The sequence below is a fragment of the Hyla sarda genome, chromosome 12 (genome assembly GCF_029499605.1).
Source record: "Hyla sarda isolate aHylSar1 chromosome 12, aHylSar1.hap1, whole genome shotgun sequence".
Taxonomy (NCBI): Eukaryota; Metazoa; Chordata; class Amphibia; order Anura; family Hylidae; genus Hyla; species Hyla sarda.
This window is the reverse complement of record NC_079200.1, coordinates 72,750,651-72,766,577: the sequence shown is the minus strand read 5'-3', so window position 1 is coordinate 72,766,577 and position 15,927 is coordinate 72,750,651. Positions and strand designations below refer to the sequence as shown.

The 15,927-nt window shown below is 43.0% G+C and overlaps 1 protein-coding gene across 4 annotated transcripts in view; it reads right to left on the bottom strand.

The window, feature by feature from the left end:
• BMP7 (bone morphogenetic protein 7) overlaps positions 1 to 15,927 on the bottom strand; it is a 143,576-nt gene that overhangs the window by 1,649 nt on the left and 126,000 nt on the right. For all 4 annotated transcript variants that reach the window (XM_056548958.1, XM_056548956.1, XM_056548957.1 and 1 more), the window contains 3 exons: positions 4,006 to 4,154; positions 1,529 to 1,726; positions 1,256 to 1,332 (listed from right to left, as the gene is read on the bottom strand). In XM_056548958.1, the coding sequence (XP_056404933.1) occupies positions 1,256 to 1,332; positions 1,529 to 1,726; positions 4,006 to 4,154 (424 nt within the window). The remainder of the gene's footprint in view (positions 1 to 1,255; positions 1,333 to 1,528; positions 1,727 to 4,005; positions 4,155 to 15,927) is intronic.

The following is a 15,927-nucleotide window of genomic DNA, read 5'->3' as shown; positions in this document are numbered from 1 at the left end:
ACTTTGTAAAGCTCACATACTTTTATTTTAAAGGGGTATTCATAATTAAAAATATTCAAATGCTGTTGGGGTAGTGGCTATAATAAATTAGACTTAACAATACTTACCTGCTCTGCTTCTTCCTGCTTGTAGCTACTTCTGAGATGAGATGATGTCAAAGCAGGATATGCTTGCTCAGCCAATCACTGCCTGCAGCAGTGTCCTGTCTCGCCAGTGATTGGCCAAGTCGGCTGGTCCTGCTTTAAAAAATCATCTGGGAAGCTATTTTAAGCAGCCTCCAGAAACATATGAAAAAGGTCTAGAAATACCCCTATGGTCTATCCACACGTACAGTATTCTGTGCAGATTTGATGCACAGGATTTTCTGCTGCAGATTTCAATGTAAACTGAAAAACTGAACACAGCTTGAAATCCTGCGCATCAAATCTGTACAGAATACTGTATGTGTGAATAGGCCCTTAAGGTCTTGGATTTGGTTGTGGTTTTTTGGATGCGGTTTAGCCTCATTCAATGTAAAAAAAAAAAAATCTGCATCATATTTTTCTGTGTGAACTACAGTGAAAATATTCATTGAGAACAAAGACATGAATTCCGTGTAGTTTTGACATGGGTTCTGGCATGGAAGCTGTCAAAATGTACGTAATTTTTTTTTTGTGTGAAGATATCCAATTTCAATCCAGTAGAGACCAATTATAAATTCTGCACAACTGTACATCTTTGACCCTCTTGCACTCATGAACGATATCACTATGTGGCCCTAACCTAGTCATATGAGCTGGCAAGGGCCCTTAGTAGTGCATAAGCTCATATTTGCTCCATACGGGCCATAAATTTATGTGGTCTGCCATTTGGCATACTGGTTGCTAAGTAATGTACTACTTTGCAACATAATACCTTAGGGGGTCTGATTACCAGAATGTATGAGTCCTGCCCCCATTATCCATGACTGCAAGATTTCAGCTTGGAGTATGAGTGGTACGACAACACTGACGGAAACAGCCATATGCTAACAGAATATTCTTTGAGTGCAAAAGAGTAACATTTAATTACTGGTCTGGAAGCCATGGCCATTTACTGACTCCAAATCCCAGAATGCACACATTCTGCAGTTTTAGGGCCTTGTAGTTTTATAACACCGTCACATGCAGTAAAAAAGACTGTGTCTACCAGCCCCCCCCCCCCCCCCCCCCTCAAGCCCTCGACTGGTCTTCGCTTAAAAAAAAAAAAAAAAAAGTAAAATAAAAAATTATTCTACCTGCCATCCCAGGTCTCGAAAACTGACATACAACTCATGCTTCTTACAGGCCTGCTTCTGATCTGTGCTGGTGTTCTCTGTAGGAATGGAAAGAAAGGACAAAAAAAATCTAATCAATGCTCTCCATCATTTAAATCACATAAACAACTCGTCTTCCATCCAGGATAAAAGATCCTTAGATTCTCCAATAGTTAAAAGTGAATTCTACTGGAGATGAACCCTGGATGGAGCAGACAGAAGGAGTATTGCCTGTATCTACAGTTCTGCATTTACCTGCTACGTTCGCCACCCTCAGCGCCTCTTGGTTCTTTGGTGCTTTGGATCTGTTTTGGTTGCGCTGCTTCCCACCTGTTGATCGGATACTGCGCAGGTGAATCTCTGTAGCTTTAAAAAAGGCCACCATGAAGGGCTGCTTATTGTGGGGTCCATTAGTCCCAATCAAACCAGCCAGCTTAGGGTTAATGCTTTGACCTACAAAAAACACTATTATTGGTAAAGCGAAAAAAAGACAATTTACGATATGATAGGTAGATAGATAGTTGATATGAAATAGAAAGATAGATAGATTTGAGATACAAGATAAATGGATATATAGATATGTAGGAGGTTATATCTTTCTACTATATTCCTTTTATAACTTGCTTCAGTATGTTGATATTACAAATCCTCTAGCCCCTGTACTTGTCTATCTCAGCACATTGAAGGGATCAGTCACCTTGCTCAGCCGTGTACAGTTAATTTAGGTAATAAATAATAACCCCCTCCAGGAGTCCTTCTTGCAGGGTTGAACAGAGTTCACCATCCTTTAACACCACGAAAAAAAAAGCATGAAACCCGTAGAACCATAGAAATATACAGTGTGTCCTCAGGAGAATCTTAAATTTCACCCTCAGGTAATTTATTCAGTGCAGAAAACAAATACAGACTGTAAAATGTGTTACTAGATTGTGTGAGATAGGCACACGTGGAGGGGGTTCTGCGGCTCAGGAGCGGGGTACAGCCTCTGCCAGCAGATCACCCCAGAGACCAAGACTGCAATACAATAAATGCAAAATAAAGATGGCTGCAAGGACTTAAAGGGTCTGTTTAGCTTCATAAAATGTATTCTGTGACTTTCTGCGAATTAAAAACAATTCTATTTTTAACACTTAAAACCAACCCTGAGGTTTTATCCTGCTCACACAGTGGAGTCACAATGTATCAGTGCAGTCAGTAACTGTGCGACAACATCACATGACCATGAAGTCCAACCTCCGCTGGCTCTGCTGGGAATTGTAGCTTTGCAACAGCTGGAGAGCCACAGGTTGGGGATCAGTGCTCTCAATATAAGTAAGGGCAGTTTCCATTGAAAGTTACTAAAGAGATCTTGAAAACTGTATGACATTGACAGAAAGTTCTACTATCCCTTTAACAATAAAGATGATCAGGCTGGTAGTAATAGGAGCAGCGCCCACATCCTGTGACATCTGCAGCCCAGAGAGCAGGGATCGTGCAGTACAGCGTCTACCCGGGACACCAGGAGGTTAGGAAACGCAGCGAACATGCCGGCCTCATTATTCCAGTGGTTTTTTTTTGTACTTTTTTTTTCCTGACATTTTTTTTTATGGATAAACACAAAAGTAAACCTTCATCCGGATGTAATTTACTGATAATATCTGCTGCAGTTTCCGTAGAACACATGGTGATCACAGGGCTCCGGTCAACTGGAATATCAGAACCTGACGTCTTAAAGGTGTAACACAATCGTAAGAAAAAAAATATATAATGCAAATGTGTATCTACCATGTATCTGATGCGCTTTTAAAGAGCCAGTTATCCTAAAGTGGTCTGCTTATAAAAGAAGCAGCTGATATCGATATAAGGATGGTTCTCTGCACTGGCGACAGGGAGGTTTCTATGTGTCATTCATCCCACTGAATAACATTATGGTTAGTCCAGTGTTTTCCAAACAGTGTGCCTGCAGCTGTTGCAAAACTACAACTACAACTGGGGGTTGTAGTTCTGCAACAGCTGGTGGCATACTGTTTGGAAAACACTGAGTAAGGCTAGGTTCACACTACGTTTTGTAACTACGGTTCCCGTATACGGCTGGAAGGAGGGGGGGCGGGGCTTAATCGCGGCGCCCACACTCAGCCGACTGAGCCGACCGGAGTGAACCGCAGCCTCCGGTCAGCTGCTTTTTCAGCCGCATGCGGTTTCCCGACTGCAGTCAAAAACGTGGTCGACCGCATACGGCCGAAGAAGCAGCCGACCGGAGGCTGCGGTTCACTCCGGTCGGCTCATAGACATGCATTAAATAAGGTTCCCCTATAAGGCTGAGTGCGGGCGCCGCGATTAAGCCCCACCCCCCTCCTCTCAGCCGTATACGGGAACCGTAGTTACAAAACGTAGTGTGAACCCAGCCTAAGCCTCTCTTCAGCCTAAACTGGCTAAAAACAGGGAATAATAGATTGCATTAAGCTGAACTGCAGTAAGCTTCATAGTTACCTGAAATGACTGATTACAGAGAGCAACCGGTTATATTTTCCCTTCATATAGTCAGTCTCTTCCTAGGTTCAAATATTCCACCCTCGGGGACTATTAGGTTTACACATATAGGTTAGGGCTACATGACAACTTTGGCCATGTTTTTGTTGTAGCGAAAAAGACAAACAGAATAAATTGCCATTTCGCAATGCTGCATGGCAACTCATAAAAGTAGATGTGACCCACATGTTGCAGCTATCAGAAATCCATCCTCAATTACTCACCATTATTGCTCTCGACAGACAACTGCAGGCCAAGATTTTGCTGTGGGATGAGGACCCAATGATTACTGGTGGCCGTGATATCGAAGACCAACCAACCTTCTTCAGCTGCCCAGATGGTCCTGGAGTCAAGCAGGAACAGGTCGGAGTCCCTAGTGAGACACAAAAGATTAGATGATGGGCGGTTCTCTTCCACAACAAGAAACCTGAATTAAGGCTAATTCACACAAGCAGACTTTATAGAGCGATTGCAGCGTGTTTCTCACTGTGAGTTTGAACGGGGTGGGTGCTCTCTGCAGCAGATTTTTGGACTTTAATAGGGTATGCAGTGGATTTTGAACGTCGGAAATTATGCTGCCGAAAATCTGCCGCAGAGAGCCCACGCTGCGATCGTGCAATAAAATCTGCCCATGTGAACGAGCCTTTAGGATACATTCACATGTGCATATTTTGCTGCATTTTTTCTGCAGATTTTGTTTCTGGTAGCAAAATCTTGACTTTGTGCATTTTATTGCATCTTACTTTTGATTAGGTAGCATATTCTTTTTCTATAGAAAAGCATATAGAAAATATGTCACCCCTAGTAGACCCCCCCCCAAAAAAAGGCGCAAAAAGCACTGTCTAGTCCATTTCATAACTCTATACAGCAAAAAATGCCACAGCAGACTTTTTTCCCCCCCTAAAAACAGTAAGCTAGGTTCAGACGGTGGAATGTCCACACGGAAAATTTCTGTGTGGACATTTCCCCCACAGCGGAGCACGGACAGAACATGCCGGAGCTAGGACCGCTCGGAAATGCGCCGTCTCATAGACTTCAATGCATTTCCGTGCAAAGTACACACAAAAAAATTAGACGTCTATTCTTTCTGCTGACTCAGAAACATCTTCTGTGGAAATTCCACCAAAGGAACAGTGCAGCAGAAACCTATTGAAATTAATGGGACTCTGGTGCTGCGTAATGTCAGTGCAGAATTCTAATGTGGAATTCCGCGCGGAAATGTCATACTCGTGCTGTAGGAAATATAGGACCAAAATCCATGAGGAAATTGACCTGTGTTGCAGGTTTCAAATTTGTGGCAGGTAAATTTTTGGTGTTGAAAAAGATGTGGATTTTCCACATTGACTTGGGGAAGTTAAAATTCACTAAATACATGTGTTTTGATTTGTTTTTATTTAACTTCAATACATATTCAATAATTTTTTTACTTAAATAATCCACATTAGAATCTGTGGCATTTCACTAAGGAACTTTTTAGTGCAGGTAAAACGTACCGATCTTGTATTTAACAGCTGAGCTTCTGTTACAGTCTAGAGTAGACCAGTGTTTACAAAGAACTGTTGGAACTTCCAGAATGCAGGGAGTTGCTGTTTTGCAGAAGTTGGATGCACAGTGGTTGGGAAACACTGGTCTAGACTGTAAACTACAACTCCCAGCATGCTGGGAGTTGTAGTTTTGCAGCAGCTGGAGGCAGAGTGCTGGGAGTTGTAGTTTTGTAGCAGCTGGATGCACAGTGGTTGGAAACACTGGTCTAGACTGTAACAGAAGCTCAGCTGTTAAATATAAGATATGCACAGGATTTCTTTTTCATTTAAAGATCCCTGCTTGCTGTCAGTGCTACATTATTAACCATCAGAGAATGAAAATCTGCTCACGTGATGTTCATATCAATGTATAAATATTGGACTTGAATATGCAGATTTGTGAAAGACAGACTCTTATCCTAAGTGGAAGTACTAAGTGATGGTTCCCATTGACTGACAGCAAGCAGAGTTATTGAAAACCACAAATAATTAAAAGCACAAAGTATAATAGTATACAAAAAGCAGAAACATCTTTCCATTGGAATTGCTAATAAAATTAGTAAAATGTAAAATAAGAGTGTTTTTATCAAGCCTGCGTTGCACCCTAAACCCTGCAGAACCCAAACTGATATAAAGTTTATGAAAATGTTTTTTGGGCTGGAAAGATAAAAAAAAAGTGCTGCTCCACATACAAGTTGTTAACCTCCTAAAATCTTGTCAATCCCTGGAAGAAGTCTTTTGGTGTAATGACCCGCACATAGGCCTGTAGAGAGCCATAAACACTGCTCATAAATGGTGGATCCAGGGCCGTGGCCGCAGGCGGAGGGGAGAAACACTCATATTTATTGAAATTCTTTACACAAGTGCCCTCAGTGGGAGCCATAAAACATGGCTGCTGGAGATAGTCTGCAATGCTAAGCATCCTAACAGCTACAATGAAACTGATGAGGGGTCAGGGAGGTGACGCCAGTATATACAATAAAAAAAGTGAATTATTCTTAGTGAATGTCAGGAGGCGGCAGCTAATATGTGGAGTAACAATGCATTTGTCATAAGAAATAAAGAAGTCTATAATTGAAAAATGATGTGGGGTAACTAGACAACCCCTGCATGTTAGGGGAAGGGACACTGAGCCTAAGTTACTTCGGTAGTATACTCCTGAGCTGCACTTACTATTCAGCTGGTGGGGTCACTGTGTACATTAATTACATTACTTATCCTGTACTGATCCGAGTTACATCCTGTATTATACTCCAGAGCTGTACTCACTATTCTGCTGGTGGAATCACTGTGTACAAACATTACTTATTCTTTATGGATCTTACTGCAATACTCCACCACTCACTATTCTGCTGGTGGAATCACTTTGTACATACATTACATTACTTATCCTGTACTGATCCTTAACCATCTCCTGTATTATACTCCAGAACTGCACTCACTATTCTGCTGGTGGAGTCACTGTGTACATACATTACATTACTTATCCTGTACTGATCCTGAGTTATATCCTGTATTATACTCCAGAGCTGTACTCACTATTCTGCTGGTGGAGTCACTGTGTACATACATTACATTACTTATCCTGTACTGATCCTGAGTTATATCCTGTATTATACTCCAGAGCTGTACTCACTATTATGCCGGTGAGGTCACTGTGTACATACATTACATTACTTATCCTGTACTGGTCCTGAGTTATATCCTGTATTATACTCCAGAGCTGTACTCACTATTCTGCTGGTGAGGTCACTGTGTACATACATTACATTACTTATCCTGTACTGATCCTGAGTTATATTATGTATTCTCCTCCAGAGCTGTACTCACTATTCTGCAGGTGCAGTCACCGTGTACACACATTATATTACTTATTCTGTACTGATCCTGAGTTAAATCCTGTAATTCTTTTATAATATTTTTGAACATAACAATAAATAATTATAAACATACCATATCTGACAGAACATATCAATATAATGAATAATAAAACCAACACCATAGCATAAAATACAACACCAGTCCACCCCATACTCATTCCTCCACACAAACAAATATATACAATATTTACAAGACATTTTCCTATTACACCCATACCATACTAATGAACTATATACACATTAAATGTGAATTCCCTGGCCCAGTTGCAATACCAAAAACCAAATAATTATGCAAAATCCAATTCCAGAATGAAAAACTATAACAATAAAACATAATAATAATACAAACAAAGACAAACTAAATAACACCACTTTTTTTTTTTTTTTTTGGCCCTGAGCTGGCCCTGCATCCCATGCCCCCAGTACATGTTACCAGACGTCCATGAACCAGTCCAGGACTTTCTGTATAAATACAGTCATGGCCGTAAATGTTGGCACCCCTGAGATTTTTCAAGAAAATGAAGTATTTCTCACAGAAAAGGATTGCAGTAACACGTTTTGCTATACACGTTTATTCCCTTTGTGTGTATTGGAACTAAACTAAAAAAGGAGGAAAAAAAGCAAATTGGACATAATGTCACCAAACTCCAAAAATGGGCTGGACAAAATTATTGGCACCCTTAACTTAATATTTGGTTGCACACCCTTTGGAAAAAATAACTGAAATCAGTCGCTTCCTATAACCATCAATAAGCTTCTTACACCTCTCAGTCGGAATGTTGGACCACTCTTCCTTTGCAAACTGCTCCAGGTCTCTCTTATTGGAAGGGCGCCTTTTCCCAACAGCAATTTTAAGATCTCTCCACAGGTGTTCAATGGGATTTAGATCTGGACTCATTGCTGCCACTTCAGAACTCTCCGGCGCTTTGTTGCCATTCATTTCTGGGTGCTTTTTGACGTATGTTTGGGGTCATTGTCCTGCTGGTAGACCCAAGATCTCGTCCGCAAACCCAGCTTTCTGACACTGGGCTGTGCAGTGCGACCCAAAATCTGTTGGTAATCCGCACACATTCAAGGCACTCAGTGCCAGAGGCAGCAAAACAACCCCAAAACATCATTGAACCTCCACCATATTTCACTGTAGGTACTGTGTTCTTTTCTTTATAGGCCTCATTCCATTTTCGGTAAAAAGTTGAATGATGTGCTTTATCAAAAAGCTTTATCGAGGACAGATGAGTCCCAGAAGGATTTTGGTTTACTTAAGTTCATTTTGGCAAAATGTAGTCTTGCTTTTTTATGTCTGTGTGTCAGCAGTGGGGTCCTCCTGGTTCTCCTGCCATAGTGTTTCATTTCCTTTAAATGTCGACGGATAGTTCGCGCTGACACTGATGCTCCCTGAGCCTACAGGACAGCTTGAATATCTTTGTAACTAGTTTGGGGCTGCTTATCCACCATCCCGACTATCCTGCGTTGATACTTTTCACCAATTTTCTTTTCTGTCCATGCCCAGGGAGATTAGCTACAGTGCCATGGGTTGCAAACTTCTTGATAATGTTGTGCACTGTGGACAAAGGAAAATCTAGATCACTTGAGATGGACCTGTAACCTTGAGATTGTTGATATTTTTCCACAATTTTGGTTCTCAAGTCCTCAGACAGTTCTCTTCTCCTCTTTCTGTTGTCCATGCTTAGTGTGGTACACACAGACACACAATGCAAAGACTAAGTTAACTTCTCTCCTTTTTATCTGCTTTCAGGTGTGATTTTTATATTGCAAACACCTTTAACTTCCGCCAGGTGAGTTTAACCCATTAAGGACCCAGCCCATTTTCACCTTAAAGACACGTGCATTTTTTGCACATCTGACCACTGTCAATTTAAGCATTACTCTGGGATGCTTTTACTTTTCATTCTGATTCAGAGATTGTTTTTTTCGTGACATATTGTACTTTATGTTAGTGGTACATTTTTGTTGATACTTGCATCATTTCTTGGTGAAAAATTCCAAAATTTCATTAAAAATTTGGAATTTTTTTACCTTTGAAACTCTCTGCTAGTAAGAAAAATAGACATCCCAAATAAATTATATATTGATTCACATATAATATGTCTACTTTATGTTGGCATCATAAAGTTGACATGTTTTTACTTTTGGAAAACATCAGAGGGCTTCAAAGTTCAGCAGCAATTTTCCACAACATTTTCAAAATCTTAATTTTTCAGGGACCAGTTTTGAAGTGGATTTGAATGGCCTTCTTTTTAGAAATACCCCATAAATGACCCCATTATAAAAACTGCACCCCTCAAAGTATTCAAAATGACATTCAAAAACTGTGTTAACCCCTTAGGTGTTTCACAGGAATAGCAGCAAAGTGAAGGAGAAAATTCTAAATCTTCATTTTTTACATTGGCATGTTCTTGTAGACCCAGTTTTTGAATTTTTACAAGGGGTAAAAGGAGAGAAATCTCTCTAAAATTTGTAACCCAATTTCTCTCGAGTGAGGAAATATCTCATGTGTGTATGTCAAGTGCTCTGTGGGTGCACTAGAGGGCTCAGAAGGGAAGGAGCGACTATGGGATTTTGGAGAGGGAGTTTTTCTGAAATGGTTTTTGGGGGCATGTGACATTTAGGAAGCCCCTATGGTGCCAGAAAAGAAAAAAAAACACATGGCATACTATTTTGGGAACTACACCCCTCAAGGAACGTAACAAGAGGTACAGTGAGCCTTAACACCCCACTGGTGTTTGCCAACTTTTCGTTAAAGTTGGATGTGTAAATTTTAATTTTTTCATTTTCACAAGGGGTAATCCATTTGTGCTCTTCTGGCGCACTACAATGCTCAGAAGAGAAGGAGCGCCATTGGGCTTTTGGAGAGTTTGTTTGGAATGGAAGTCGAGGGCCATGTGCGTTTACAAAGCCCCCATGCTGCCAGAACAGTGGACCCCCCCCCCCCACATGACGCTATTTCGGAAACTACACTCCTCACGGAATGTAATAAGGGGTGCGTGAGCATTTACACCCTACTGGCATTTGACAGATCTTTGGAACAGTGGGCTGTGCAAATGAAAAATTTAATTTTTCATTTTCACGGACCACTGTTCCAAAAATCTGTCAGACATCAGTGGGGTGTAAATGCTCACTGCACCCCTTATTACATTCCTTGAGGGGTGTAGTTTCTAAAATGGGGTCACATGTGGGGGGGGGTCCACCGTTCTGGCACCATGGGGGCTTTGTAAACGCACATGGCCTTCAATTCCAGACACATTTTCTCTCCAAAAGCCCAATGGCGCTCCTTCTCTTCTGAGCCCTGTACTGCGCCCGCAGAGCACTTAACATCCACATATGGGGTATTTCCTTACTCAGAAGAAATGGTGTTACAAATTTTGGGGGGCTTTTTTCCTATTACCCCTTGTGAAAATGAAAAATTGGGGAAAACACCAGCACTTTAGTGGAAAAAATTAAACATTTTCATTTTCACATCCAACTTTAATGACAATTCTTCAAACACCTGTGGGGTGCTAAGGCTCACTATACCCCTTGTTACGTTCTGGGGTCACATGTGGGTGTTTTGTTTGCATTTATCAGAACCGCTGTAACAATAAGCCACCCCTGTGCAAATCATCTCAGATGTACATGGTGCTCTCACTCCTGAGCCTTGTTGTGTGCCCCCAGTACATTTTACATCCACATACGGGGTATTTCCGTAATCAGGAAAAATTGTGTTACAAATTTTGGGGGTCTTTTTTTTCCCTTTTACCTCTTGTGAAAATGAAAAGTATGGGGAAACACCAGCATGTTATGAAAAGTATGGGGCAACACCAGCATGTTAGTGTAAAAAAATTTTTTTTTTTTACAATAACATGCTGGAGTAGACCCCAACTTAACCTTTTCATAAGAGGTGAAAGGAGAAAAAGACCCCCAAAATTTGTAAGGAAATTTCTCCCGAGTACAGAAATACCCCATATGTGGCCCTTAACTGTTGCCTTGAAATACTACAGGGCTCCGAAGTGGGAGAGCGCCATGCGCAATTGAGGCCTAAATTAGGGATTTGCATAGGGACGGACCCGGATGCAAGAATTAGACTTGCCTCCAATACCAAAGTTACCCTACGGCAGTGTTTCCCAAAAAGGGTGCCTCCAGCTGTTGCAAAATTCCCAGCATGCCTGGACAGTCAATGGCTTTCCGGCAATACTGGAAGTTGTTGTTTTGCAACAGCTGGAGGCTCAGTTTTGGAAACAGTGCCGCACCTGACATTTTTTATTGGGGGGGGGGGGGGTTGTTAACTGGGTAAAGGTGCATGTAGTGTTTTACTTTTTATTGTGTGTTAGTGTAGTGTATTGTTTTTAGGGTACATTCACACAGGCGGGGTTTACAGTGAGTTTCCCGCTGGGAGTTTGAGCTGCAGCGGAAAATTTTCTGCACCTCAAACTTGCAGCAAGAAACTTGCTGTAAACCCCCGCCTGTGTGAATGTGTGTGTGTGTGTGGGGGAGGATGTGTGTCACAAAACTACAACTACCAGCATGCCCTTTGGCTGTCTGTGCATGCTGGGGGTTGTAGTTATGCAACAGCTGGAGGAACACTGAGTTAAGTACAAACTCTGTGTTTTGCAACCAGTGTGCCTCCAGCTGTTGCAAAACTACATCTCCCAGCATGTATGGTCTGTCAGTACATGCTGGGAGTTGTAGTTTGCAACAGCTGGAGGTGCACTGGTTGCGAAACACTAAGTTAGGTAACAGACAATGTTTCCCAACAAGTGTGCCTCCAGTCGAAGGGCATGTTGGGAGTTGTAGTTATGCAACAACTAGAGAACGTTTGGAGACCCCTTTATAGTGGTGTCCAAACTGTAGCCCTCCAGATCTTGCAAAACTTCAACTCCAAGCATGCTCAGACTGCCCAGGCATGCTGGGAGTTGTAGTTCGGCAACATCTGAAGGAACTACAACTCCCAGCATGCCTGGGCAGTCTCGACATGCTTTGAATTGTAGTTTTACAACATCTGGAGGACTACAGCTTGGACACCACTGTATAGCAGTCTCTAAACTGTAGCCCTCCAGATGTTGCAAAACTACAGCTCCCAGCATGCCGAGACTGTCGAGGCATGCTGGGAGTTTTAGTTCTGCAACATCTGAAGGGCCAGATGTTACAGAACTACTACTCCCAGCATGCCTGGACTGTCTGGGCATGCTGAGAGTTGTAGTTTTGCAACAACTAGAAGGGCACATTTTGGAGACCACTGCACAGTGGTCTCCAAACTGTGGCCCTGCAGATGTTGCAAAACTACAACTTCCAGCATGCCCTGACAGCCAAAGGCGATCTTCACTGCTGCATATGATACCGTCGCTGCATCCACTTGCCTGCGCTGGTGATCAGGTAAATGCCACCAGTCCCCCCCACCGCGCCGGCCCCCGCAGCAGTTGCCGCCATCTTCCCCTGCTCTGCCTTGACTTCCAGGGGCGGGTAGAGCAGGGGAAATGAACTGTCCCCCCGCACCTGCCCTGTGATTCCCCGGTCTGTGAGAAATACTTCATTTTCTTGAAATATTTAAGTGCCAATATTTACAGCCATGACTGTATATAAAAGTCCCATAGAAACCCCCTCCCCCCTTTTAACCCACCACCCAACCTAAACTAAACCCAAACCCAAGGTGGCATCACACAATACATACAATATATACAGTACATAAAATATACACAGACTAACAATATGTACAGTACATAAATATACACAGACTACAACAATAAATACAATAACAAAATACATATAACACTATAACCCAAACAACAAAGAGGCTTTTCAGCCCCACAAACCCCTAAAGCTCAAGTTCAGTGCCTGCAAGCCCTATTTAACCGTATACCTACAACAAAAAACAAAAAGACTAATGTGCCAGCATCAGCCCACCACCAGGGGGAGACACCAGGCTAAGGCACTTTAAAGGAAGAGCCCCTCCACAGACGAGAGGCTCTGCCAGCACCCAGCCTCTCGTACGCACCTTCACCAGGTCACCGAGAATGTTCCTAACCACCTCATCCACAGGGAGGATTTTACGCTGCGTCAACACTTAACACCGTGCACGCCACGGGGTAGTACCTGACCACTGAGCTGACTAGGAATAAATGCACCGGTCCCAGCCTCCAAGGTTTCTGAATGCCCCATAGGCCCATTCCGCATAGGAAAGACTGGGCAGCCCAGGTCAACCAATGGAAGCGCCCATGCTTGTAGCATGCCTCCACACTCTTGGAGGGGACATCCCCGGTCCTCAGAGCTCCTGCACTTCAGACTGTCCCTTACACACAGTTTCCCATGGAAGCAGCGCCAAGTCAAATCCCAAAACATTAAGGGGATACTTATAGAATTCAAAAGCCCTAAACCCACCTCCAGATCCCGACTTGGGCAATCCTTGAGCGCCAAAGGCCTCTGGAAATGAGAAGACAGGACCCTCTTGTCAAGGAACTTCCTTGACAGAGTCCTAATCTCCCACATCCCCAGACCTCACAGATTAATAACCTTCAGAACAGGGGTAGCATAAGCCGGGAGATGCCCATGTGGTGTGCGAAGATCTTTCACTTGCCCTCCTGTCTCCCATTCCTGGAAGAAAAGCCAAAATCATCCCCAACAAGAGGATCCCTCTCTTTCCAGAGGTTTGCAATATTGGTCTTAAGAAAGGCATTCACTAAGAATACCACGGGGTTGACCATAAACAACCCCCTAGTCTCCTCGTATGGTAAGTAAACCTCTTCACTATGTTCAGTCTATTCCCCCACAACATTTGGAAGAACACACTGTAGACCCGGGTCCAGAGAGGTTCTGGCAACATGCATACACTGCCCAGATATATCAGCAAAGGAAGCAAACATGTTTTGATCAGGATAACCCTTTCCCTGAGGGTCAAAGGCCAACCCTTCCACTGATCCACCTTCTGAGCGGCAATCTTAAGCTTGCTGTCCCAGTTTTGTTTGGGATAATCCCCTTGGCCAAATTCGATGCCGAAGACTTTTGCAGATTCCTGGGGCTCTGGAAGGGTGTCCGGGAGATCAAAACCAGGATCTCCCCCTCCCAGCCAGAGACTCTCACACTTATCCCGGTTGATCTTGGACCCGGATGCTTCTGAGTAGCGGTCCACCTCTGACATATCTCAGAAGAACAGACCAGAGGTACTCATGGTTAACCCTGATCAAACGCTTTTGCCTGATCCAAGTACAGCAAGTACCCCTTCCAGTGGCCAGCCCTATTAGTGCTGCGGAGGCATATGATTATAGAAGTGCTGTGGAGGCTAGACATATAGCATTATCTGGCCCCCACAGTGCTTCTTTGAACATATGCCACCGCAGCGCTATGAAAGACAAGTATTTTCAGCAGCGCATCGGGCCGGATGGCTTCCCAGCCCGGTGCGCTGCTAATAGAATACTTTTCATTCATAGCGCTGCCAGGGGCTTATGATAGCGCTCCGGGGGGAATATGTGCTGTGGGGGGAGGGAATATATATATATATATATATATATATATATATGCGCTGGAGGGGGCAAGATATATTGAAGCGCTGAGGGGGCCAGAAATATACCCCCCAGCGATTCTGTATATCTTCCCCACCGCAGCACTTCTATTTGAAAACCCAGCTGGGAGCCCTGAATGGCTCCTCAGTACCGGCCATTCAGGGCTCCTGGCGGGGAATTTAAAAATGAAAGTAAAATACATCATACATCGCAGGGGAGTGGAGCATGCCACCCGCTCCCCTGTTTAATAACTTCTAATCGCACCCGGTGCGATCAATCCCTCAGCCCCTGTACTACAACTTCCATCATGGAACAGAGACTGCAGACTCCAGCAGCCGGGGAATTACTACTCCCATCATGGAAACAAGTCTGTTCCATGATGGGAGTAGTAGTAGTCCCTCAGCACTGCAGGTGCAAACAGATGACATAAAGGCTTATCTGTTTGCCATAGACTTCACTGTTAAAAATAACATCCGTTAATTTACCCGTTTCTTGTGACGAAAGAAAAATGAGTGCCATGTGCCGTTTTTTTCTTCTGTCACAAATAACGTCCTTTATTCATGACGGCTATAACGGGTCATGTCGGATAATCAAAAAATCCCATAGGCTATAATGGGATTTTGTAACAGCCGTTTAACATCCGTTTTTAAGGCTTTTCTAACGGAAGTTTATAACGGGTCTTTTAACGGAGCAACTTTATAGTGTGAAAGGGGCCTAACACTGCTATTCCGTATATGACACCTTTTCCCATTAGCTTGGCCCCATTGATGTTTCACATATGAATTGAAAATAAGTTAAGGTTTTCTTTAGCTGGTTTACAGAGTGAAATCACCAATACTTTCATTTTTTTTACTGCAGTCTAGGGAGACGACAGCACATATACCATCTTCCAATAGCCCAAATCGTCTGCTCTTCTGACCACAATATAACATATTTTTAAGAGAACATGGTCAGGTGATGTCACAGTAATCTACAGACCGGAGCAGAGGACATGAGGGCAGCCATGTTGTCTCTACTGTGGATAACTTTTAAAAAGAACCAGTCACTACAACAAGTACTAGTTGTTAGCTTTAAAGAACCAGAAATAGTGATTATGGATGCAACTGTGGGGCAGGGTCAACAAGGGGACTATCAGGTAGAGTTGGATTTCAATGGATACTCATTGAAACCCATACCCATTATCTCCTTAACGAAGCAGGATGTATATTTACATTCTTCGCGTCATATCGCGTCGGTCTGGGCGGCCATCAACG